We start from the raw sequence: 27,181 nt of genomic DNA, 5'->3' as shown, positions 1-27,181 counted from the left end.
CCGTGAACCATTCCGGTCTGGCAAATGTATTTGTTCACATGTGCATTCTATGGGTCTCCAAAGGATGCTGCATTCAGCTGCAGTTAAAAAACACAAACCCTTGTCTTTACTCCGCACAGCCTCTTTCCTTTGTGTTGATGCGAACAATTCTGAACAGGGAACACTGTTTTTAGCTTCCTTAGTTAAGGCACGTTTTTCTTTAAGCGTCCTCTAGCATGCAAACAGAGCGCATTTGTCAATAATTAAAATAAGTCGGGTCAAATAGGCTACTTATTCGAATCATTGACTATGGAACAACCTCGAAGGGCAGTGTTCCTCAAAGGCAGGAGGAGGAGCCCAGATGGCTGCCTTGCAGATTTCCCTGATGGCACGGATGCCACCGGGGGACCCCGCCTGATCTAAAAGAGGAGACTGAGACGCCGCACCTTGTAGGAGAGAGCTGCAACACGAAGCATCCAGGAGAGAGCTGCAACACGAAGCATCCATTGAGAAGACTGCTCCATTGGTGACTTCTGAATGTAGATATTTCCCTGAGTTTGGTCCAGAGTCTCCTGCTCCAAACTGAGAGCTCTTTTATGCTCATGCTGTGGAAGTTCTCCTTAGCATGTTGCTATTATATAAACTTCTAAGGCCTTTTTCAAACAATTTGTCTGACTTTCGAGGGCCACAGTGTGGACACAGCTGCTCTGCCCCAACTATGATGACTGGGGTCATTTGTCACTGGTGTCCCGGCGTCCATCCGACTATGGCTCTGCACACTGGGACAAGTACAATCCTTTCCACACTTGACTGTCAGGTAGAAAGGACAAGCAGTCACAGCTTCTCAAGGAGGCAGTGTAGGGGAGCGGGAGCTCTGAGCTCTGAGTTCAAAAGCAGACCAACAGACACTCCTAGGTCTGCATGATCAACGCAGAGGTTCTATGTGGGACATTGATGGTGTACACACTTTAGGCATTGCAATATCTTTGGTCAGATTGCTACTTCTGTTTGATTTATTTCGTTTTAGGGTCCTCCTTTTCAAAGTGTTGTCATGTTTGTTAAGACTATTTGGTTTTCAGCGCACTGTATAGTTCCTGCACAATTTTGTCACTTATTTACACCTTCACTCCGCCATCACACGCAGCACCTTTTCGCTGAATGGAATTGTCACTTTATTGATGTGATTTATCTAATCATTAAATTTAAGTAATTCAAATTTCATTTGCTGTGATAGCAGGGTCCTCTGAATTGTATATCCCTGCCAATATGTCAAATGTCTTCTGAATGACTGCCTATGGAACATATCTTGTATTTATTGCTTCCTCTAGGGTCAGGCACTCCCTCAATCAATCAATAACTCAATCAGTAAATTGTAAGTGCGCTACTCACCCGTGAGAGTCTCAAGGCGCTGGGGGTAGGGGGGTCCGCAGATCTGTTTAGCCGAAGAGCCAGGTCTTGGCGGTCTACCTGAAGGTGTTCAGGGAGGGGGCGCGTCTGATGTCTGCCGGTAGCTCGTTTCAAGTCTTGGCTGCAATGTGAGCGAAGGATCTTCCGCCTGCTCTGGCTCTGTGAATGCGCGGAGTTTCGGCCAGTGCAAGGTTCGAAGATCGGAGGTTTCTTTTGGGTACGTTGAAGTTGATTCTGTCATTGAGGTATTTGGGTCCGTTGTTGTGTAGGCGTGAGTGAGGATTTTGAACATGACTCTTTTCTCCATGGGGAGCCAGTGGAGACTTAGTAGGTGTTGGCTGATGTGTTCATGTCAGGGGATGCCGAGGACGAGTCTGGCAGCGGTGTTCTGTATTGTCTGGAGTTTGCAGAGTAGGGACTTTGTCATGCCGGCGTAGAGTGCGTTTCCATACTCCAGTCTGCTGGTTATGAGTGCGTGGGTGACTGTCTTCCTTGCCTCAAGGGGGATCCACTTGAAGGTCTTGCGGAGGATGCAGAGGGTGTTGAAGTAGCTGGAGGTGACGGCGTTGACCTGTCGGTTCATGGTGAGTGATGAGTCGAGTACGATGCAGAGGTTCTTGGCATGGTCTGAGAGGGTAGGTGGGCTTCCGAGGGCGGTCAGCCACCAGGTGCTGTCCCATGCAGAAGGGGTGATACCGAGGATGAGGACTTCTGTCAGCCGGCAGGCAGGTTTCTGGGATTATTAGATATATGAAGCAAATGGATAGTTGGGGAAAGCCACAGCTGCACTACCCTACTATACACAACAGTGTCAATGATAGATATAGTTCAGATTGCCCACCTCTGAGGTCCACTATCCACGGGCCATATACGTTTGAGCACCAAATTCCTTTAACAGAGAGGCAAAACAATGACGGAGTAACAATAATGATGGTACATAACGTATTTCAAAAACAAGTATACATAAAGAAAGAATAGGTTCTTTTAATTTGTTGTAGGTTGAGCAAGCAGCAGAGAAACAGCCAACGCGTTTCGTCCAACAGCGGGCTTCCTCAGGGCAAGGATTGGAGTGTAGTCCGATCCAGTCCAGAACCTAACGTTTATCCCGACATCAACTTTGGATCACTTTGTTTTTGAACGAAAAAGTCTCATCAAGTGTCCCAATTAGTAGAAATCAATCCAACGGAAAATCCATCAATGGGTCACAATCAATAGAAGAAATATTTTTCTCCAAACAGTCAGAAGTAGCCAAAACCATTCACTTCGATTGGTGAATTCTTATCTGAGCATCAATATTCTTTATCCAAACGACTCCATACCACTCTGAGTTCTAGGGCCACGGAACCGCGAACACACTAGGCACACTTACAAAAGAAACTCTACACAAGGTTATATCAAAATAGCCTTTGTATTATCCAAAACACATTGGAATTATAATCACACATATACACTGTGCCACCTGGCAGCAGGTAACAATTTACAGGGGATTATATACAGGACAGGGCCAATCGGGCCGCTGTCATAACCTTCAGAACAGGTAAATAGTGAAACAACCAGTAACTACTGGTACAGACACTTTTGCATAAATTACATTAGGCATCATCCTAAAACATTATAGCATGACAATAGGCATAAAACACAATATACATCGTATCAGGCATAAACCCAACTATGCATTAGCATTAGGCATCACCTTAGGCCTAAACACAGAAATGACCCCGGGCCAACTGGCCTCTCAAAGGGGGCCCCAATGCCCTCTGTTCAGAAAGTCAGGGCGTAGCTGCCACTGCAGCTAAAGCGATGTGCACAAAACGCCAGGGGCGTGGGGTGTATCTCACCCCTTCCTTAAAATCACCAAGGAAGTGGCCCCAAACGTTGCAGCTGCCCGCGCTCTTGTAGGGCAGCTGGAATTGGTATAAAAAAGAACTGGCACCACTGTGCCGTGACAGCCCCACGTCGGGACTCAGGGAACCAACCTGGCTCCCCAAAAGGAAATCAGCACTGGCACCTCAGTGCCCCAGGGAGCGGCTCCAGGCACCGACAATGTGCCTCGGGGGAGCCCCACTCACTGGGGCTCTTCTGGTGCCGCTCTCGGCACCAATATTGCACAAGTAAAGCCCCTCTCACTGGGGCTGCTCTGCCGGACTCCTCGGGTCTCTTGGTTGTGGATGACAGACACAGAAATGGCCTAATGGGAGCCCCACTCACCAGGACTCTCCCTCAATGTGCTCGGTCTCCTCCGGTCTCCTCCAACGCAGCGGGGGCAGGCACCGACAATGTGCCTCGGTCTCTCCCCTCTGCAGCCGCCAGACTTCAGCCACTCGCGGGCTATCTCTTGCTCACAGGAGCCCTGATCTTCCACAGGCCACAGCTTCCACTTACTGGCCCCGCCCACGGTCAGGCACAGCTTGCCTGACTTCCTGGTCGCTGCATGCAGCGGCTCCCTTTTCTCGGCGATGCAATGCGGGGTGGGCACCCGCTTTTTAACGGACCTCAAATGCAGGGTGGGCACCTGCTTTTTAAACAGGCATCAATGCAGGGTGGGCTCCCGCAAAAGCGCACCGAAATGCGGGGTGGGCTCCTGCTCGATTGACATAATGTGGGGTGGGCTCCCGCTCGATATTAAGCATAAATGCGGGGTGGGCTCCCGCAAAAACCCAGCAATGCAGGGGAATCCCCATGTCGGCATTCCCTCTAAGGAGATCACAGCTCCACGTTGCGAAGCTCCAGCGCTCTTTCCAGGGGCAGAAATGAAGCACTCACGAGGCGCTAAGCCCACAGATTCAGGGCAAAGGCTGGGCCCAGGTAGGTCAGCTCACAGGGCCCTCCAGCAGGAAGGCAGTCCCTCGTGGCAGTTCCTCCTGGGGCCCAGCAGCAGCAAGAGCACAGGAATCTCAAAAGCACAACATTTTCATGGGGTCACAGCTCCAATATTTATACACCATTTCTCCAATGGCTGCCCTTGGCACAGGGGTTGGGGGAACCAGCCTGAGCTGGTTCTGGGGGGTTTTGGAGCACTTTGTTGACAACGCTCCTCTTCCCCTTTGCAGTCACCTAGGTAGGCACAGACCTATTCAGGGTCAGGGGACTGCTCCTCCCACTACTCCAAATGCAGATCCCCTATTCAGCCTAGCGCTGACTCACCCTGCCCTCCCTGTAGCCACACACACCTCACCAGCCCCTGTCACTCCAATACCAGACATGCAATCCACATCAGACAGGCAGACACATAGCACACAGAAATGCCCACTTCTAGAAGAGGCATTTCTAAAATAAGTATAACAAATCTCTGCACACCATTGCGTAGCATTTATTATCACTATTCCAAACATACCAAACTTGACCACGCTGCTCCTTTCATATCAGGAATTACCACCGAAACACTTATCAGGGAATTCCCAATGCATTCCTATGAGAGGGCAGCCTCACCGCAGTGAGAAACCAAAAGGGCTGTTTGTCACTATCAGGACATGTCACACACTTAAGGTACATGTGCTACCTTTTAGCTACAATACACCCTGCCCATAGGGCTAGCTAGGGCCTACTTTAGGGGTGACTGACATGTAGTAAAAGGGGGGTCACAGACGTCGCACACACTTTGGGTGTCACGTCACGTCACAGCAGCAGTAACACTGCGAGCATAGGCCCTGCAATGGCAGAGGCCTGAGACAGGTTTGAAAGGCTACTTTGGTGGGTGGCGCAATCAGCGCTGCAAACCCACCAGTAGCATTCAATTTATTAGCCCCGGGTATATGAGATACCACTTTACAAGGGACTGACAGGTAAATTAAATAAGCCAAACAGGTGAAGACCAATTTTACCATGTTTACCACAGAGAGCACATGCACTTTACACTGGACAGCAGTGCTACAGTGCCCAGAGTCCTAAAACCACAAACACCATGTCAGAAAAAAGGCGAGGAGGAAAGCAAAAAGTTCAGGTATGACCCTGCAAAAAGGGCCAAGTCCAACAGAGACGGAAAAAGGGTAGGTGTTGTCTATAAACGTCTTCACCTTAAACAACAGAAACTGCAGCTTCACCAATCACCTCTATCATAGACCAAATGGTAATAATCAGGAAAAACTAATAAGCAGGCCTTTGCTAACAAGGACTTCATGAAATTTCTAATGTGGGCCTCATCTCCCTCCTTCTCACTTCAGCTCCTCGGTCTCCAGCCCCAGGAATGCAGGCAATACACTTGCACTGACCAGGGAAACCATCTTCACCCTCCAATCCTGTGCCATTCTAAACCAGGGACATCCAAAATGGATCTCACTGGCTTCAGTCTCATTCAACATGCACAGTCATACTAGCACATACATGTGCTACACATGTGCTACACACATGGACACTAAAGATGCACACTGAGTGTCAGCAAAAGGTTCTGGGTTTCTCGTACAGCACACCTTTATTTGGCACAAAACACAGTGTCCTGACACCAGCGCTTTAAGTGATGTATTCAGGGCAGTAGCGCAGTCCACTGACAAGTATGAGGGCACGCTTAGTTTGCCCTTCCAGATCATAGACCAGATCCTGGTCCTTGCCCAGTCATGGACAAGCCTGTGCATACACTAGATTACTGTGAGGCCAGTGCCAAAATAAATTTAAAAAGACAAACTTCACATGAAGTCAAGCACACAGAGTGGGGTACATTTCCTTTACCGTGCAAGGGACAATTTCTCTATCAACAAAAGCAAAAATAAAAGACATTTACTTTCAGAACTATTGATGCTGGATCAACACCTTCAGACATAATATGTATTTCTTGATTCATCCAAGAGTTTTGTATAGCACCAGGCCATTGCATCGTACAGCAACTTCAGAGCGAACAAGAAGTTATCTCAGCAGTGCAACTCTCTTCCTCTGCATTTGACCTCAGCCTCTACTGCATTTAGAATCAACTCACTCTGCAATAAAGTCTTGGCAGAGCCGGACTAGGTGGGGCTTGCTGGCTGAAGGTGGCTGTTGGACTTGGCCCTTTTTGCAGGGTCATCCCTAAACTTTTTGCCTTCCTCCTGCATTTTTTCTGACCTGTTGTTGGCTGTTTTATGACTCTGGGCACTTTACCACTGCTGTTCAGTGCTAAAGTGCATATGCTCTCCCCATTGTAAAATGTATATGTTGGTTGGATTCCATGATTGGCTTATTTGGTTTACTATCAGACCCCAGTTAAGTGCAGCAGGAGTGCCAGGGCGTGTAAATACAAATGCCGCTGGTGGGCTTGCAGCACTGGTTGTGCCACCCACAGAAGCGGCCTGGTAAAATATGTCTAGGTCTGCCATTGCAGAACCTGCGTGCAGTCTGGTACTGACATGCTGACTGGCAAGTGCACACACTTGCCAGTCCCTAAACCTTCCCTTAACTTAATGTTAGTCACCCCTATGGTAGGCCCAAGGGCAGGGTGCATTGTAAGCATAAGGTAGGACAAGACCTGATGTGTGTGGCATGTCCTAATAGTGAATTACAGCCATTTTCGTTTTTCACTATTGTAAGGCTACCTGTTCTCATAGGCCAGAATGGGCTGTTAGGATTGTTACATCCTATGATCCTAACAGACCCAGGGAACATGGTAGAAAATCGAGTTTAGTATGCCTGAACTCAGAATAATAAGGTACATCTTTTAGTAAGGTTTATTTTAATATTCTGTGTTTGCAAATGCCACTTTTAGAAAGTTGGCCTTTGCTTGCCTAACCATTTCAGCCCGCCTCTGCGTGATGTGTATCTGCTGTCTGGCTTGTGTGAGTGACAGGGCTGGGGAAACCCAGATGGGCAGGGCTAGGTAGCCTGGTGGTGAATGGAAAGATTGACATATAGATGGGTGGGAGGAGTACACCTGGACTCTTGAATAGGGTTGTGCTCTGCCACCACAATGCTGGCTCCGCCCCCTGTGGAGCGTCTGATGACTCTGCCCTGCACCCTGAAAGAAGCAGCCTGCATCGCGTAAACAAAGTGCTCAGAAACCGGACTGGACTAGGCAAGGGCCCCCCTATAAATGTAGGAGCCCTGCTCCCAAGAAATTAGATCCTGTCCTGCCAAGGAGAAACCTCTGTCCGACGAGAAGGAACTGGGAAAGCTGCATGGAGTAGTACTATCCCTGACCTGGGGGATTGGCCTGCAGTGGTTGCCTTGCTGCTGAAGAACAGGAACAAAGATTAAAGAGACTTTTATCTGACTTGTGCTGAAGATCTCCAAGGGCTTATGAGTGAGCTTGCCCCCTGAACGAAGTCCCAGGAACAGTGGACTTCACCGCCGTGGAATCGCCGTGGAAAACGGACCGTATTCCTCACATCTTCGCGTCGAACTGCTGTGTACACCTCGCTGATCGCGGCGTACTCCCTGTGAGCTGATATCCCGCTGTCCGCCACGAACAACGTGTCTTTGGCCCCTCTACGAGCCGTAGCTCGCACCGCGAAGGAAGGTACTACCAGCCCAAGCAACGCGAGTTATTGCCCCTACGAGCCGCAGCTCGCACCGTAATTGAAGGACATCACCGTACCAGCTCGCACCCCCCTACGGATCGTACTATCACTGTACGCGCCTCTCCCCTGCATTGGGAAAGGCCGTAGTACGTGTGGTGGTCGCGCACGTCTCCCGTTCGGAGCGTACTGTTCGTCTGTCTCAGCAGTCCAAGTGAAGATCAGCGATCCCGGTACGTCGCGTACCCGAACGTCTGGCAGTACGGACCGAATTTTCGCCCCATCCCCTGAGCCGCGCACGCCCAAGGTCTCCCGTACCGTAGTACGCGCCGCCCGGAGGACTTCGCACCGTACTGTACGCCTGCTGCCAAGGAAGTGTCCGTGATGAACTCACCAAGCATCAAGGTACTGTGCCCGTTCGCACCGTAAGGTGTACGCTTCACCCGAAGCGCCTGCAGTGCGTGTACGACCCGTCCCAAAGCCTGTGTCTACCGCGTACGAAGCGTACGAAGATGGACGACGCGCACAGAACTGTAAAAGTACGCTAAAACCAAGAACTCTTTGAAGATAAGTATTGTGGACTGTTTAAACGTTATTTGGTCTTGTGCTAAGCCTGATAATTCTATATAAAGTATTTTTGATATATATCCTGTGTGGAGTCCATTTGTGGAGGGTCACTGTATTACTGTGTGTGTGTTCACAAATGCTTAAAGTAAACGCCCTGAGATAACGCCTTGTCTGTTCGCGCCAAGCTACCTAGAGGGTGAGCAAGGTTTATTATTAGACTAGAGGAACGGTTCCCTGCTTGACACAAGTACCTACCTGTGCCAATCAGAGAACCCGGATTCTAACAGTGGCTTTGCCAGTGTCAGTGTTACTTTGCAATTAGGTCTTAGTTTGACACATTCATAAAGTAATAACAATCTTAAATATAGGATGGAAGAGGCAAAGAAAATGATATTTGTCAGACGCACAAAAGTGAGCGACGAAGAGCATGTAGGTCTTTAGTATTGAGAAGGTGGGACCATGGAAGCCTTCCATGCTGGGCCTGCCCATCTTTAACAGGAAGCATTTCTTCCTATTTACATGTTGGGTTCGCAGTGGTTTTGTTAGAGGTGGATGTCAAGTAGGGACCTTCTGAATTATGATCAAGAAGCTTCTCGATTGTTGCAGCATTGAAGCTGTAAAAGCATTGGTAGGTTTTACCAAATCACAGCATATAAGCCCATCCTATGGTCTCTGTCAGGTAGGCTTTGGCAAGCGCATTTAGCATCATTCATTTAAATTTGCAAAATGTAGCCAGCGACGACCTGCACAACAGGAAGTAATTAGTTAGTCAAGGTATAGTGATGCTAAACTGCTGGTTTCAATGGTTTTGATTAACCTCTTTGGATGTAGGATGACATTGACATTGAGACACCAGTTCCATCTTTTCTAAACAGAGCCTTGGTGTGTTTAAAATACAATGGTTAAATTAAAGCATGGAAGCTAACCAAGAACCGAGTACGATTAAGTTCTAACCCAACTGTAAGGAGCCCCCAAAGACAACAGGGCACTTGAGGAAAGCACACCAGACCTCCTTCATATTAAAGCACTGAATAAGCACAGGCATGCCCCGTAGTTTCTGCAGGTGAAAAACTTGTGTTCTGTGTCCCATTTACAAGGCACTCTCAGACTGGGTGTATACCAACATATCATGGGACATAGAAGAGTACGCAGGAAATCTAGAACGTACCTGAGGCCAGTAAATCATTCACCAACACAAGGAACTTTTCATCGGCCACCTGAGCATCGGTCATCAGGAACACAGTGCCAACATTCTTCATGCCAGCTTTAATGTACTGGCTTGCCAGGTCTGTCTGAAGATTTCAAAAAAACATTTCACATTAACAAAATATAGAATAAACGCAGCCATTAATGTCACTGAAGGTATTCAATGAAGAAGGGGTTCATAACGTGCCTACACAAGAACCGGATGAGCTTAGCTGTAAACATCCTGCTTCTATACAGAGACTAATCCTGGATACTCGCCAGATTGCAAGCATACCTTATTTTGGCAGACCAGAATCCCAGATGACACAGCCAGAATTCACACCCTTTTTGCCTCGAAATATAGGCAGCACTGCTCAGAAAAATATTTTACAAACCTCACAAAAGCTGATGCATTGATACTGTTCTGTGTCTGACGCTACACTCGTATTTTATAATCACTGCTCTACTACATATGCATTGTGTTAGAAATGGGATTTCTGGTAAGCTAGGGCATGCGTCTAAGCTTGGCAAAGACCACCACTCTAATCAGGGCAAAGGAGTTACACGCTGAAGAAAACGCATGCTCACCCCCTTGGTAGCTTGGCACGAGCAGTCAGGCTTATCCCAGAGGCAATGTGTAAAGCGTTTGCACGACACACACACACAGCAGCAACACACTAGGCACACCACAAAAGAAACTCCACACAAGGTTATAACAAAAATAGCCTTTGTATTACCATAAACACATTAGAATCATAATCACAAAATACACACTGTGCCAACTGGCACCAGGTAAAAATTTACAGAACATTATATACATGACAGGGCCAATCGGGCCACTGTTAGAACCTTTGGAAAGCACAAGTAATAAAACACAACCAGTAACTACTGGTAAAATAATGAACTTAGCATTATCCCAAGCAACATAAACACATTAGGTCTGCATTACATTAGGCATAAACACATTATGCATAAATCACATTTAGGAGTACACCGTAGTAACACTCCCCAGGTGCATACATCACCTTCAGCATAAAGACATTATGCATTCTTTTAGGGAGTTGCGCCCTACCAGTACACACCAAAAAGACCCCAGGCCAACTGGCCTTCCTGGAGTCCCAAATGCCCTCTGTCCCAAAAGTCAGGGCTCTTAGTTGCCTTGGCAGCGAAACCAATGTGCGAAATGCACTGGGGGCGGGGTGTGTATCTCACTCCTTCCTTGTCAAGAAACAAACATGTTCCCATTGTTGCAGCTGCCCACGCTCTCGTGGTGCAGCTGGAGGAATCACCCTTGGAACCGCAGTGCCAATTGAGCCCCACTCCAGGACTCTAAAAACAAAATGCGCACCGCGTTGCAGGCGCAGTTGCAGTCCTGTAATACATTGGGGGCCAGCACTGTTACCAACTGGTATCGCAAAGCTCCTGGGGGCGGGGCGACCCCACTCAGTCCTTGGTGATGCACGGAGCATCAGAACCAATCAAACACTCACACCCAGTCAACAGATCTGGGTTTGATCCATCACCGTTCTTTAGCCCATTCTGCCACCCCAGTTCAGACATGGCCATATGCAAATCAGTCTGACCCTGTGCCTCATGGGAACAGTCCAGCCCGAACTGCCAAGCACCACCCCCTTTTGTACCGCTGTGTTCGCCATAAGTTGGCAGGGTATGCTCAGACGATGAGTCCCTTGCTCACTTTGCCACTGGATTCAAGCAAGCCTGGCTGAAGACGGCTGAAATGCCCAAAACCGGTCCTAGGAAGCTTGTTTCCGGTCCAGGGAAGGCATGGCTTGGCAGTTCGGGCTGGACTGTTCCCATGAGGCACAGGGTCAGACTGATTTGCATATGGCCATGTCTGAACTGGGGTGGCAGAGTGGGCTAAAGAACGGTGATGGATGAAACCCAGATCTGTTGACTGGGTGTGAGTGTTTGATTGGTTCTGATGCTCCGTCCATCACCACCCCCTTTTGTACAACTTCTATAAGTGGCATTTCTAAAATAGTGATCGTAAATCTGCGCACACCATTACTCAGCATTTATTATCACTATTCCAAACATACCTAACTGGACCACGCTGCTCCTCTCATATCAGGATTACCACTGAAACACTTATCAGGGAATCTCCAATGCATTCCTATGAGAGGGCAGCCTCACAGCAGTGAGAAACCAAAATGGCTGTTTGTCACTATCAGGACATGTCACACACTTAAGGTGCCACACCCCTAAGAGCCTACCTTAGGGGTGACTGACAAGCAGCAAAAGGGGGTCACAGATGTGGCACACACTTTAGGTGCCACATCACAGCGGCAGTAACACTGTGCCCACAGGCCCTGCAAAGGCAGAGGCCTGAGACAGGTTTGAAAGGCTACTTTGGTGGGTGGCACAATCAGCGCTGCAAGCCCACCAGTAACATTTAATTTACTGGCACTGGGTATAGTGGATACCACATTACTGGGGACTGACAGGTAGATTAAATACGCCAAACAGGCGTAGACCAACCTTACCATGTTTACCATAGAGAGCACACACACTTTACACTGGACAGCAGTGCTAAAGTGCCTAGAATCCTAAAACCACCAACACCAGGTCAGAAAAAAGACTAGGAGGAAGGCAAAAAAGTTCAGGGATGACCCTGCAAAAAGGGCCAAGTCCAACACATTGCCAGATGAATATATTAGCCCTTGTATTGTGCCTTCCAGTGTGGGTCGTTGGGTATTTCAACACTATGACCTGAACGTTTGGTGAAACTTTTCACATTCCCAAAGCAGTCATCTAGGTCATATTGACCTCGGCATAGACCAAAACATCTTATGCAAGCCCTCAACATTCAGAAATAATAAGCATAGCAATTTTTCATACTGAGAATTTAGTGATGAATACTACCTTCAAACTGAGGCACAGTGTGACATTAAGGTGGTGTGGGTATGAATTCTGTAGCTCCATGATGCTGACACTTACACATCTAGGTTTTTAATACAGCAAAACATCAATTTAATAAAACCAATAACATTTCTCATGTTGTTGTTTAAAGCTCAGAAAGATCTAATCACATTCAGGCTGGGTGTTTAAGGGATCATTTCTGTATTCGGTAATTTACCGAATCGGTAAAATTACCGAATCGGTAATTTTACCGATTCGGTAAATACCGAATACAGAAATGATATGTAGGGGGAGTGTGTGGTGGGTGTGGGGATTCGTTATTTACCACCAACTGAAAGTTGGTGGTAAATGACGAATGTCTCTGTTAATGCATTATTTGGCCCTTAGATGTGTGCAATGTGGCAGACACACATGCCCTCAGGGCATGTATGTGTGCCACATGTGCACACATGCAGGAATCAGGGGTGCAGCAGGGTGTCAATGTGACACCCTGCCACCCTTGATTGAGCTCCCCCCATTACCGATTCGGTATTTACCGATTCGGTAATGGTAACTGGCTTCCCATTGATTCCTATGGGCCTCCTGGCCCATAGGAATCAATGAGATACAGGGTACCATTACCGAATCGGTAAATACCGATTCTAAAATACCGACACTTACCGAATCGGTATTTTTTTACCTACATTACATTTACCGATTCATAAATACCGAATCGGTAAAATTCGGTATTTAAGAATCGGTAAATGTAATTTACCTACATAAGGCCCTAAGTGTTTTATTTCTTCTGGTCAAACTGCATTAGGGACCACATCAACGTAGTAGTAGTAACAGGAGCAAAATGTTAGTTCTCAGATCTTGATCACTGAGCCATTTATCAAAGTGGCTTTGGATGAGGTTGACCATGGAATCCTTCTATCACAGCTGGAACCAACCTTTGGGTTGAAGGATGTTGTGCCCTAATCGCCCAAATTGTTCCATTCAAACCTCAACCATCAGGGAAATCTCTGCCACATCCTTTATAAAACTACAAACGTGGTGTGTCTCAAGGTTCCTCCATCTCTCTAGCTGCCAAAGTTTATTATCACAACGTAAAGGGTATGAAACATAAACTTTGCATTCTCTTTTCCATCTCACAGCTAGACTCATTGCAAACATCAGACTTCACTGCTCAGCAGGCATTCCTCAGAAGACTACTAAATGATTGATATAGAGAGGGATTTCACAGACATGACTTATCTGTCAGACATGGCATCCTTGACATGGTTTCCCCTGACTTTTTGCCTTTGGAGCTCCAGTCTTACTGACTCATTTTTGCTGGCTTTAGGATTCTGGGCACTTTACCACTGCTAACCAGCGCTAAAGTGAATATGCTCTGTACTCAACACATGGTAACATTGCGTTATCCACAATTGGCATATTTAATTTACATGTAAGTCTTTAGTATAGTGCACTACACCAGTGTTGCAGGCAAACTAGGGGTGAATGTTTGACATAGTTCAGCATTCCCTCCATCAATTGTTCTTTTTGAATTTGTCACCCCAAAGTGGGACAGGTATGCAAAGAAGTGGGTCCTGGGCTCTCTATGCCACTGGAGTCAAGCAAGCCTGTCTCATGAGGGGTGATACCCAGAAACCGGTCCCGTGATGCTTGTTTCTGGTCCAGGGAGGGCCTGGAGTGGCAGTTCAGGCTGGACTGCTCCAATTGCGAGCAGGGTCAAGACTGATTTGCATATGGCTGTGTTTAAAGTGGAATGGCATGGTGAGCAAAAAAACGATGCATTTAGGCCCAGATCTCTCTACTGGGGGTGAATGTTTGACATTGTTCAGCATTCTGTCCATCAATTGCTCTTTAGGTCTCGCCTACGCAGCGCGCATGCGCTGAATAGGAGAGAGATCTAATGCCATCGGCACAGCTTTGGGGACAAAAACGTGCACGCGTTGCATCGCTTGCAATGGCAACGCGTGCACGTCTGGCGATTTCCTTGCGGGAGAGCGCGGCGCCATATGGTGGCGCCATATGGTTGCACACTCCCACAAGGGAATCTCGCAGGCCCCCTCCCCTGCGCGATTATAGCAAAAGTAAACAAGCATTGGCATAGCCAATAGGTCTCGCTTTTGGGACCTTATAAATATGTTTACTTTTGCTATAATCGCGGCACGTAAAGCGCGGTTGCCGCGATTATAGCAAAAGTAAAGAAATAGATTTTTTTTCTATTTCTTTACTTTTGCTATAATCGCGGCACCCGCGCGTTTCGTGCCACGATTTTAACAAAAGTAAATATACTTAAAAGGTCCCAAAATCGAGACCTATTGGCTATGCCAATGCTTGTTTTGCATTTATCACTTCGAGTGGGACAGGTATACCCATACGTTGTTCCAGTGCTCTCCATGCCACTGGAGGCAAGGTAACCTGGCTGATGATGGGTCATACCCCAAAACTGGTCCCTGGATGCTTGCTTCTGGTCCGGGAAGGAGCTGGCTTGGCAGTTCGGGCTGGACTGCTCCCATGGGGAGCAGGGTCAAGACTGATTTGCATATGGTTGGGTTTTAACTGGAATGGCATGGGGAGCAAAAAAACTATGGATTTAGGCCTGATCTCTGTACTGGGGGTGAATGTTTGCCATTGTTCAGCATTCCATCCATCAGTTGTTCTTTTTGCAGGCCCACAAGTAGCATTTAATGTATAGGCCCTGGGTATATGTTGTGCCACTTTACTAGAGACTTATAAGTAAATTAAATATCCCAATTAGGGATAAGCCAATGTAGCACTGATTAGCAGTGGTAAAGTGTGCAGAGTCCTAAGGCAAAAATTATATCATCAAAAAATGGAGGAGGAGGAAAGCAAAATGTTTGAGGGAAGATCACGCTAAACCTGACAGGTCCTAACACTCACCAAGGTGCATTTTGGACTCACTGTGTTCTGACAGGATATACTGTGTCCTTGTACTGTGGACTTGAGTGGACTTTTTCACTTTGTACTTTGCACTTCATGTGAGTGGATGTTTTCTTTCTTTTCTCTCTCACCTGCATTTTGTTGTGCTTCCTCTTCTCATGCTCTCCCTGTTTACTTCCTTCCAAGATGATCCACGCCCCATTCCTCACCCTGCTCCCCACTTCAGTATCCATTTTAAATATTATTTTTCAATGTTTACTTTTTTTAGGCCCTGGCACCTGCAGCCTGCAACTGTTAATGTTAATGTTAACTGTTACTTCTATAGCGCATGATCACCAGCAAGTCTCTTAGCACTTTGAGAGAGAGATCCGAAACCCAATGCCGTCCCCAGGAACACACATTGCAGAGGGTTAGATTGTGTCCAAAGCCTCCCTGAACGGGAGCGTTTTAAGGCATTTCCTGAAAAGGAGGAGAGCACATTCCTTGCAGAGGCCATCAGGCAGTTTATTCCAGAGTTGTGGGAGCAGGACAGAGAGGGCTCTGCCTGCTTGGATACCGTATTAAACCGGGAGACCGCCAGCAGGCAGCTCTTGGCGGCCCGGAGTTTCCGGCCTGACACATAGTTTCCAAGGCGCTCTTTAATGTAGGCCGGGACCTGGCCATAGATTGCTTTATGGGCAATACAAAGGCCCTTAAATGTTGCCCTCTGCTTGATGGGGAGCTAGTGAAGCTTACGCAGCAGAGGGGTCACATGCGCCCATCTGGGAAGCCTGAAGATCAACCTGGCTACATCATTCATGGTCACCTGCAATTTGTTGGTGAGGTTTTCCAGTAGGCCGATGTATAGAGCGTTCCTGTAGTCCAATATGGACAAGATGGTGGCTGATACTATCATCTGTAAAGCTGCAGTCGAGAGGAGGGGGGCAAGTCTCCGCATATGTCTCAGCAAGCCAGTGCATGTACCGGTTACGGTCGTGACTTGGTTGGACATAGAGAGATCAGCATCGATCTTGATGCCCAGACTTTTTACGGCAGTGACCGGCATGGGGTTGTGCCAAGCTCTTGGGGCCAGAACCGGTCACTCCAGGGGTTAGTCTTCAAGGGGATGATCAGGACCTCTGTTTTGTCAGGATTTACTTTTAGGGAGTTGGCTGTCATCCAGTTCACGGTGTATCTAAGAATGTTTTGAATCCGTGAGGAGGCCTGCTGGGAGTTGTCGATCTGGAGGATGAACTGAGTGTCATCTGCATAGTTAAAAACTTGGCAGTTCATGCGCACTAGGGCAGCTATCAGTGGCTGGAGGTAAATGATGAAAAGGAGTGGGGACAGTGCTGAGCCCTGGGGGACGCCCCACATGAGGGCACCCCTGTCAGACACCCGCTCACCAAGCTGGACCCTCTGAGACCACCCGGAAAGAAAAGATTCAAGCCACTGGTGGGCCAACCCACAAATGCCCAATTCAGTGATACGAGTTAGAAGCTGTGCGTGGTTGACTGTGTCGCATGCTGCAGATGGGTCTAACAGTACCAGGGCGCACCGTTTCTTATTGTCGCCATGACTCTGAGCTCATCAAGTACAGATAGCATCACCAGCTCAGTATTGTGGTGGGACCTGAAACCCGCCTGTCGTACCTGAAGTATCTGGTGTTCCTCCAGGAAGGCCGAGAGTGTTTTTAGGATGTGTTGCTCTATGACATTCACCAGAAAGGGGAGCTGGGAGATTGGTCTGTAGTTTTTGGGAGTAGCAGCATCTGCCCCTGGTATCTTCAGCAGGGGGGTGACCCTAGCTTCCTTCAGGTCAGAGGGAAGGGAGCCTGTCTCCAGGGAGTGGTTTAATAGGGCGAGGATCTGTCTTTCAAGGCCGGGGAGGACCATGCAGAAAACTCTTGGGGGATACGGGTCTGCTGGTGAGCCTGATTTGATGCAGCTCATCAGGCGTGACAGGGAGGCCAGATCTAGATTAGGGAAGGAAGGGACCTGGTTACCGGGCGTGAGGTGCATGGGGTGCTGTTCTTGGGGGGCCTGGTGGATCAGGGTACTCTCAATTTCAGCTTGGATATCCGCGACCTTATGCAGAAAGGCGGTCTGGAAGGTGTTGCAGTCTGCTGGTGAAGCTGTGGATCTCTGTACTGACTTCTCGCTGAGTTCTTTTAGTATTCTAAAAGTCTCTTTCCGTTTGTTTGCTGCACCTGTGATTCTTGCCTCATAGTATTCAGCCTTCCTAGTCATGATGGCCTTTTTGTATGAGAAAAGTTTGTGGGCTGCAATTTCAGCTTGACTGCCTGATTTCCGCCACCGCCTCTCGCCTTGGCGGAGGGTTTGCTTCCTGCCCCTCAGTTCCTCATTGAACCAGGGGGCACCCTTTCCTTTATCTCTAATTTTCTCCTTCCGTGCTGGTGCTACCTGATCAATGGCTTTCCTAACTCTGGGATGCTTGTTTCCGTACATGTTAATTTACTCTTTAAAAACAGCCGCCCGCCATGTTGGAATGGGGTATTAAAAATGGGGGTTGCATGCATCAGAAAGCATCTTGGAATGGGTTTTCTTTAATAGAAAATGCATTACAAGAGTGCCAGCCATTCATGCACATTCATCACAACACTTGATTATATGTAGTTTCCAATCAAAAGAGCATTGGCAAAGCCAGTAGCTTGGCCTTTTAGAGCTGTTATACTTAGCTACAATTCGAATTGAGCCCAGACTTTAAACTTATAACATTATTTCAGAACATCTCTGGGCCATCCCCACAGTCCAGATAAGTGCTACTTCTTTTAGTATAGCCTCACAAAATGCATGTTTATGTTTCTTTCTTGCAAGCCCTGATAAAAGATGATGTTGAGAATCGGAGTCACCTAAGTGAAGAGAGAGCATGTGCGTTTCTTACTTTTGGGGCACCTCAGATTTTAAAATTCAAACTTGTCTAAGCCATCTGTTTTCTTTCAGAAAGGTGTCTGTTTATTGTGACCATATAGTGGCACCTGTTAAGCTCTTTCCTTGTATGTAGTTGGTTTAAGCCTTACATTTCAATAATTGAGTTGTGATCCTTGCAGCCTACAGAACCACCCTCAGATTAAGTCTTAATTTCACTAGACACTACCAAACAGTGACACAAAGATGTATTTTTAGTAGTCCAGTTCTATTTCAGTGCAGTTCTCTTGGGAAGGTCCATGCTGAAACTCCGGTTATATGTAGAAAAGTATATGGTCACTTTCCCTCCTGCATCTCCATTTTGATGTTTCTAGTCAGAGGGTCCTTTTAATGGACACGGTTTGTGTTCTGGAAGATATTGTGAGGTATTTGACATGGCTGGCTTATAGTTAGTATGAATTGCCTGGTATATAAGTGGAGCAGCGTCACAGCCTAAAAAATTGTAGGAGTGCATCCTAATCATGCGTAGTAAGCACTCGAATATATTGTGTGCGATTAATTTTGGAAATAAAAGATGGGGTATTGTATATTTAAAGTACTCCATGTGAAAACTAATGGGACTTATAAACTGTGGGCATAGAAATGTGACTACTAAAGGTCTTTGTTACATTTATATATTAATATTTTTGGAGAAGTTAACGTTTAGATGTGTCTCATTGTGAATCTGGTGAAATAAAGTATATGTGTAGACTAATGTTTAAGCATTTATACATGTAACAAGAAATGATATTCATGTTGTTGTATATGACATGATCTTTTCGTAACGTTTGCAATTTGTTTATGTATTCAGAAGCTGCATTTGCTATGTGTGTAGAAATGTGCACGTATTTGTAAACCTGTGCACTATTAAGCTGACACACATTTTTGGACCTCGAGAACTATTTCAATACGAGCTCAAGTTGAAAGTCTAACATGTAATTCATATTTAGCCTTCAATGTAGAGTGTATTTGCTTGTATTTTTGTTTCAACTGCAGTTGTGGACAAAGCGTTATTAGCTAAATAAGAAGGGTTTTTATTTTAGTTAGATAGCAAGGTACGAAAAGATGGATCTTGGCAAAGAGAAACGCGCTAACGAGCAAGGAGGCAAGTTCTCATGGAGGTGGAGAAGAATAGCCAAGGATGAATGAAGTAGCAACTTATTGATGTGGGAAAAACTGTGCCAGTAACCAAGTTGTGCTGGAATTGTGGAAAGTTACTGGAGACAAACATGTGACTTACCTTGAGTGCAACCAATGTACTTCGCTGTAGCATAGTGAGGTTAGGCAGCACGTCCTTGGTTGGACACGATAGTCGCAATAGCGAGGCAAGGTGCTGGGTCGCGACATGGAGCCCTCAGAAGAACGATCCAATGTGGATGAGTCTACAGGCATCTGGAGGTACAATTCAATTGGTAAACCTCCCCTATTGAACACCCAGATCGCGACCTCTGCCCACATCAGCACTCTTCAAAATGAATTGTAACCCAGTCCTGATGACGACCTAAAGTTATAAAGGGTCGAAATGCCGTCGACCGATCAGCGTATTGTTTGGCGCCTTGATGGTTGCTTAAAAATATTGTATTACGTTTTTGGCATCCTGTTAAAAAAGTTTGTTTTGTAACCATCTTTCTTTTTATATAATTTTTATGCGCGTTTATTTAGCTGTTTCTTCACCCATCTTCACGTGCCACTAGCACCGATCACTTCTTGCACGAGCACGTATGTGCATGCCCTTTATTTGAGTTACACTCACATGTATTGATAATAGTGCTGCCATAACTGTTGTTGTGTATGAAATTGACGAATATAGACCGCTACAAATATTCAAAGTACATCCGTGTCTGTCTCCCTTCTTCGTTGCTTTTACAATTCACAATTTTTAATAAAACTGCCTATTCACATGTAACCTGTTGAGACATTGTTGATTGTTCTAAGGAAGTCAACTAGTAGCATTTGATTTACTGGCCCTGGCACCCTCAGTGCACTTTACTAGGGACCTTGCAGTAAATTAAATATGCCAATTGTGGAAAACCAATCATAATCACAGTTTACACAGAGAGCATATGCACTTTAGCACTGACCAGCAGTGGCAGAGTGACCAGAGTCCTTTAGCCAACAAAAACAAGGTCAGAAAATAGGAGGCAAAAGGCAAATGTTTGGGGATAAAGCTGCAAACAGGGCCAGGTCTAACACTAGGATTGTCTCTTTTAAGGCAGAGTAGAGAGAAATAATGTGCTAATGCTTTCCTTTGAGAATCATTTGATGCAATTTAATGCCCAATTATTTTTCCTGATTACTTAAATCGTCATAACAGAATTAGTTGTTTGCTTCTTGTTATATAGGGTAAACCTCTTCAGGAGATTTGGATTCATTCTGTTTGTTCTGTATTTCTATACTGGGATGTTAAGATTGATATATATCAATCTATTTCTGCATTTCACTAATCTCCAACCTCAGATTTAGTTGTCGAGTGGATTATTTTGTGACTATATTGGTTACACTGTATTGAAATTTAATTGTAATTGTTTTCTCCCTCTTAACTCTCAAGCAGCTAAAAAGACCATTAGCTTGAGCAGAGATGTTAAAGTTGGTCCTAGCTCTCTCATAAGGTAGTCTGTCTTTGACAACAGCTTTTGTTGAAAGCCAGTCAGACAACAACAGTACTGGAGTGATGTGTTAGTTGCAATCAGTGCCTGAGATGAGATGGTCCTCTCTGAAAGTTGTGCTGGAGGTCATCAAAAGATTTTGAATATGATCAGAGCCTAAGCTGCTGTCGAAATATCACGTTGGACTTGGCCCATTTTTGCAAGGTCATCCCTGAACTTTTTGCCTTCCTCCTAGTCTTTTTTAGGTCTTGGCTAGCGTAGGCTGGGCAGACATGCGCAGTCTCGCTGGCGAGATTTAACGTTTTCGGTTAGTTTTCTCTAGTGGGCTTTAAGCCCCGCCCCTCCTTTGCATTGGCTGGCGTCACCGTTTATGCTAAACGGTGGCCAGCCATTGGAAAAGAGCGTCTCTGACGTACACTTTTTCTCTTTTAGAGCCGTCCCAGTTGGACTGGCTGCCCCGACTTACTGCTGGCGTAAAAGGTTTTCTTATCTTTATGGGGCCAAACACATGGCCCCATAAAGATAAGAAACCAGTCATGTGAGTCAGTCCAACTGGGACGGCTCGCGAGCCAGTCCAACTGGGATGGCTCTAAAAGAGAAAAAAAAGCGGGAGGCGTTGTTGGCGTTGCTTGTATTCCCTCGTGTTCAGCGTTGAACCTCGACTCTTCTACCATGAAGCAATACCGTGAAAGAGTCATGCAGGAGGAACAACGCGCTGATAGGTGTGTGCACAGCACCAATGGGAAACCGCTAAAAATGGCATTGAAGAGCGAGGGACACAAGGCGAAAAGATGCCTACAATACTATTATAAGGCATTTGACAAGTGTTCAATGAAACTAAGAAAGGACTAAGACGTCAAATTAATCCCTAAATTATAGTAATCTGAAAACAGAAGTAGGGCAAGGATACCCGTTAGTGGAAACACGGTGCTTTATTTATAGCGCTATTTGGAATTTTAACGGGCGTCTGTCCTTCTTGTGTTTTCTAATTAGTCTGCTTTTTGTTTCCATGATGTGCCCCGGGACGCGTTGCAGATCCATTAGAAGCAGTTTCAACACACATCGAAATGCTCATGCTTCGCTAGTAAAACCGGATAGAACTGAAAAAAAAACTTTTACTAGGTGCCAGAGACGGAAGGAAATATATGCTTGCAAAGCCGTAGGATCCCTATTCTTTTAAGTTTTTCAGACCAGTGCCCGTGTAGAATCTGCTGTTCGATGCCTTGTTTACATGCATCACAAAGTAGTGATCCACTTAGGGACTACGGCGGGAAAGTGCGTATCGTCGGGCGAGGAACAGAGACCCTTTACAATTCCTTTTGTACATCATGTACCAACTCTAACACACGTTTGGGTTCAGCGGGTGAGTCGGTTTACTTAAATGATATGTCGTTATAGGTAAACAGTTGGATACGGAAAGGTGTTCTTCCTTTCTTTGAAATCTTGTTATGTTTAGGGTGCAGGAGTGTCGGATTCAGGCACTAAATCAATGGATTATGTTTTTATTTTATTTTTTTAAATATGCTGATCTTTTTAAAGAGCAACATGGAGACAGCCTGCTGTCTGCCATGCCCCTTTCAAAATTTGACCCGCCCCCAACTGTTTATGTTCGGGATCTTACGATCAAACGCCTGGAGTATGTTTGTTTTCCGCAAGATTGGTTTCATGGACAAGTGTACGGCTTCCTACTTTTGATGGTGCTGTTGACTAAAGGCACTAGAGAACAATCAAAAGCTTTTTACGTTTGCTTTTATTACTGTTATTCAATATTTCATGTACTTCATATACATAGGTATGCATATATATAGTATATATATATGTGTATTCATTTCTAAATCTGTATGTTTATATGTGTGTATATACATACATATAGGAACATAAATATATACATCCGCATATTTACATTAATACAAATATTAATGCAGCCATAAATATACATAGAAACATATGCATATTAAGGACATGAAAGTATGAAAAACACTAATAAAAATCAACACTAACAAAACAAAATAAATGAAAACAGCATTGCTTAGACTTTAATAAAGACGAGACCTGTTGCATTTTTAATGCTTGTTCTGACCTGGTGTTGGTGGTTTTAGGACTCTGGGCACTTTAGCACTGCTGTCCAGTGTAAAGTGTGTGTGCTCTCAGTGGTAAACATGGTAAAGTTGGTCCACACCTGTTTGGGGTTTTTAATTTACCTGTCAGTGACTTATAAAATGGTATCTCAGATACCCGGGCCAGTACATTAAATGCTACTGGTGGGATTGCAGTGCTGCTTGCGCCACCCACCAGAGTAGCCTTTCAAACCTGTCTCAGGCCTCTGCCATTGCAGGGCCTGTGCGTGCAGTTTACTGCTGCTGTGATGTATCACATAAAGTGGGTGCCACATCTGTGACTCCCCTTTTACTACATTTCAGTCATCCCTAAGGTAGGCACTAGCTAGCCCTATGGGCAGGGTGCAATGTAGGTAAAAGGAAGAACATGTACCTTAATTGTGTGACATGTCCTGGTAGTGACAAACAGCCATTTTGGTTTCTCACTGCTGTGAGGCTACCCTCTTATAGGAATGTATTGGGGATTCCCTGATAAGTGTTTCAGTGGTAATTTCTAATATGAGAGGAGCAGCATGGTCAAGTTTGGTATGTTTGGAATAGTAATAATAAATGCGGCGTAATGGTGTGCACAGATTTATTATCACTATTTTAGAAATGCCACTTTTAGAAGTTGGCATTTCTGTGAGCTATGTGTCTTTGTGCCTGCCTCATGTGTATTGCATGTCTGGCTCTGGAGTGACAGGGGCTGGGTGGGTTAGCGCTAGGCTGAATAGGCAGATCTGCATTCAGAGTAGTGGGAGGAGTAGCCCCTGACCCTCAATAGATCTGTGCCTGCCTTGTTCAATGCTGGCTCTGCCCCCTGTGGTGTGTCTGGGGCCAGGAACTACTCTGACAATGAGGGTGTTTGTGCCCTGTAAACAAAGGTTGGAGTGCCCCCCAGAACTGGTTTGGACAGGGCCTAGACCTAGGGGGCGAGAACAAAGACATGTCAGGTATAAGTACTGGGGCTGTCATCCCATGATGTGGTGCTTTTTGGGTGCTGACATGGAGCTGCAGGACCGCTGGGCGCCAGGAGGAACAACCACAAAGGCCCCACCCTCAGCTAGAGGGCCCTGTGAGCTGGCCTGCCTGGGTCCAGCTCGGCCCCTGAGGACTTAGGGGCTTAGCATGTGGGGAGCGCTCTGGACTTTGAGCTTTTGAGTCTTGTTCCCAAGGAGAGGGCTGGCGCATGGCTGATTTAAGGAGGGGCGCTTTTTCTGCAGAGTGGGCATCACTGCCCACCCCCCCCCCGTAGCCTGAGCCCCAGATGTGGGCTCACTCTGCCCTGGAGTGCATGTTGTGCTTTGTTGTTTAGCGCTCAAGAGCGCTGTATCCTGCAGGCGATTTCCTTTAAAAATACCTGTAGGCAGCTGGGGCTCTGCTTCGTGGCCCCGGGCTGTGACAAAACACCAAAAGCCCTCAGGAATCCCTGGTCGGGACTGCCTGGAGATATCAGGAGGCCGTCAGGAGGCTACCCCACATTTGTGCAAACTGAGGAGTGGGTGAGGCCGCCCATTGTTGAACCGCAACCCGGCAACCACCAGCCCCGTGGTGGGAAGGCCGGAAGCCAGGCAGAGCCGGCGGTGGCCTGACTGTGGGCGAGACGCCCTTAAAGAAGCAAAGTCGCCGGAGACTTTGCTCGGGATCCTGCTCCTACTATCCAGGGAGCTGTGGCAGTTGACTTTGGAGGGTGCAAGGAGAGCCGCTGGACACCCCGCTATGCATGGACGTCGAGCCTGATGGTGAGCGGAGCCTCCAGCGGGAAACGGAAGTCAGGCAGGAGAAAGCCTGCTTGTGGGCAGGGCCGCCTTCCCAGAATGACGCTGCAGATGAGGAGAGGACGGCCCCGGTGAGTGGTGCTGAAATTGAGCATTGTAGGTGCCTGTGAGTGGCACCGGAAGAGCCCCAGTGAAAGGGGCTCACAAGGCACTATTGGTGCCAGTGCTGATTTTCACAGCTGCACCGTGAGGTTGCAGGCAGCTGCAACGACGGGGACATCTCTTTTGAATCCTCGCCCCAGGGGAGTACGGGCCAGTGGAGGCCTTGTGAGGAAAGGAGTCCCGGGAAGGAGGGGCTCCCAAAGCACTGTGGGTGCCTAGTATTTTGCACACAGCCAGTTTGCGGCAGCTGCAACGCTGGGGGGCATTTTGGGTCTCAAGAGAGACCAGAGTGGGTTACACCCTCGCACCCCTGTTCTTGGTACTGGCCCGTTGGGCCTGTACCCTGCTGCAGTGGCATCTTGGAGCCCTGACTATTTGGACATAGGGCATGGCGGGGAAGTCCCAGATGGGCCCCCGAGAAAGGCTAGATGGCCTGTAGCACCTGAGGTGCTGGTAGGGCGCAAGGCCCTAATGTGGTGCATAAGGTGTTTATGCCCAGTGATTATGCAAAATGTGTTTATGCCTAATGTGATTACGCATACTGTGTTTAGGCCTAATGTTTATGCCTAATGCTAATACCAGTAGTTACTGGTTTTGTTATTTTCACTAGCTGTGATTTTAATGGTTATGACAGAGGCCCGATGGGCCCTGACCTCTATATAAGTGACCGTTAAAATATTGCCTAGTGCAAGGTGGCACAGTGTACATTTGTGATTATGTTCTAATGTGTTTATGAGTAATACAAAGGTTATTTTTTATATATAATCTTGTGTGGAGTTTCCTTTGTGGTGTGCCTAGTGTGTTGCTGCTGTGTGTGTGTGTGTGTGGGTGTTGCGCAAACGCTTTACACATTGCCTCCGGGATAAGCCTGACTGCTCGTGCCAAGCTAACAAGGGGGTGAGCAGGGGTTATCTTTGGCGTGTAACTCCCTTGCCCTGACTAGAGTGGTGGTTTCTGTCTGGCTTAGGCACAAACCCTAGCCAACCAGAAATCCCATTTCTAACAGATCACTTTTAGGGATGGATTTACAAACCTCACTCAGGAGATGCAGCTGCAACAGTAATGCTTTCACAGTGTTTTTGATTTGGAGGTGGAATTGGAGTATTGCGTCTAGCAGAAATGATAGTGACTTTGCTTTCGTGCCTATGACCTGGAGAACCGGCTGAATGGCCCTCCAGTCTATCGCATCTATTACTTCAGTCCCCCCATATCTGATTGACCTTGCGGAGTGCTACTGTTACAGTTAGTCGCTAATTAATAGACAGATGAGATGATGAAATCATTTTGAGTAAATAAGCCCGGAGGTGACTGACACTGATGGAAATCTACTCCAAGAGTAGACACCTGCTGTGTGTCCATAAGCCTGTGCTCATGTAATTCCCCAAGGTGTGTGTTCTTCCAAGAGACACCCTTACTTTACTGACTCATCAATCATAGTGAAATTTCTGCTGCACTGCCGTGGACATCTAGCCAGCGGCAGCAGAAAAAATATCATCCATACTCAGATCCTATGACTACATCACTGATATTTACATCATGTGACCTTTGACCAGGAGGACAAAACAGGAAGTCATATCCACGACCTTTAAAAATTATCTGGGTCAAGATTCCCCACTAAGAAACATTTCTTTGAGATTACTAAAGAAGTATTCTGATAGGGATTTCATATGGATTTCAATTTGCAGAGAGATGTGACTTATGACTACCAAATCAGTTTTGTGCATAAGAAGTAAAAATGAAATGTGAAATAATATGTTCTACTTCTTTGTGAAAAGTGAGTAGGCCAGGTCTATCCATGGCTGACTTTGCCGGTGTGCAGTTGAATCAGTGTTCTACAACATGCAGATGTCCCCAGATTAGGAAAATGAGGATATCTAAAATCATGCACATATTTCTGGTCACAATAAAGAGGGATAGAATTGACGTGCCTACTGTATTCTACACAACAGCACTACTCTTCCACCAAAACACACTTGCTTATTGAAAAATGTCCGACAGTTTATACTCAAGGTGTGCTTAGATCTGCTCTGTTTAAACAAAATGAAGATTTCACGTTTATTCTGTCATGCTAGATACGAAAAAAATTAAATAGAACATGGATTTGGGTATCAAGCTGAACGGTCTCTGGCAAATATTTGTTTTCACTGTGAGAAAGAAAAATTGTACCGTTTTCAATCTTACGTGTTCCTGCATAATTTAGATGGTCTTGTTTGAAATGCTCTGGGAAATGCATAAATGCTGCCCATGCGTCGCAAACAGTGCTTCAAATGGGCAGACATTTTCCGGTACTGAGTTCAGTCACTTCTATATTTTCATTTAAAGCACAGGTTGCAATGGCATGCCAAAGTTTTGAAGGGAAGCCAGGGC

General features: G+C 46.5%; 1 protein-coding gene across 1 annotated transcript in view; it reads right to left on the bottom strand.

Annotated features, from left to right (window-relative positions):
* The window catches only part of DNAH9 (dynein axonemal heavy chain 9), a 1,479,259-nt gene that overhangs the window by 694,815 nt on the left and 757,263 nt on the right, over positions 1 to 27,181 (bottom strand). The window contains exon 45 of the mRNA XM_085616775.1: positions 9,538 to 9,661. Within this exon, the coding sequence (XP_085472901.1) occupies positions 9,538 to 9,661 (124 nt within the window). The remainder of the gene's footprint in view (positions 1 to 9,537; positions 9,662 to 27,181) is intronic.

Source organism: Triturus cristatus, chromosome 7, assembly GCF_964204655.1.
Source record: "Triturus cristatus chromosome 7, aTriCri1.1, whole genome shotgun sequence".
Classification (NCBI taxonomy): domain Eukaryota; kingdom Metazoa; phylum Chordata; class Amphibia; order Caudata; family Salamandridae; genus Triturus; species Triturus cristatus.
Note: the sequence above shows the minus strand (reverse complement) of the source record. Positions and strands in the feature narration are given on the sequence as shown.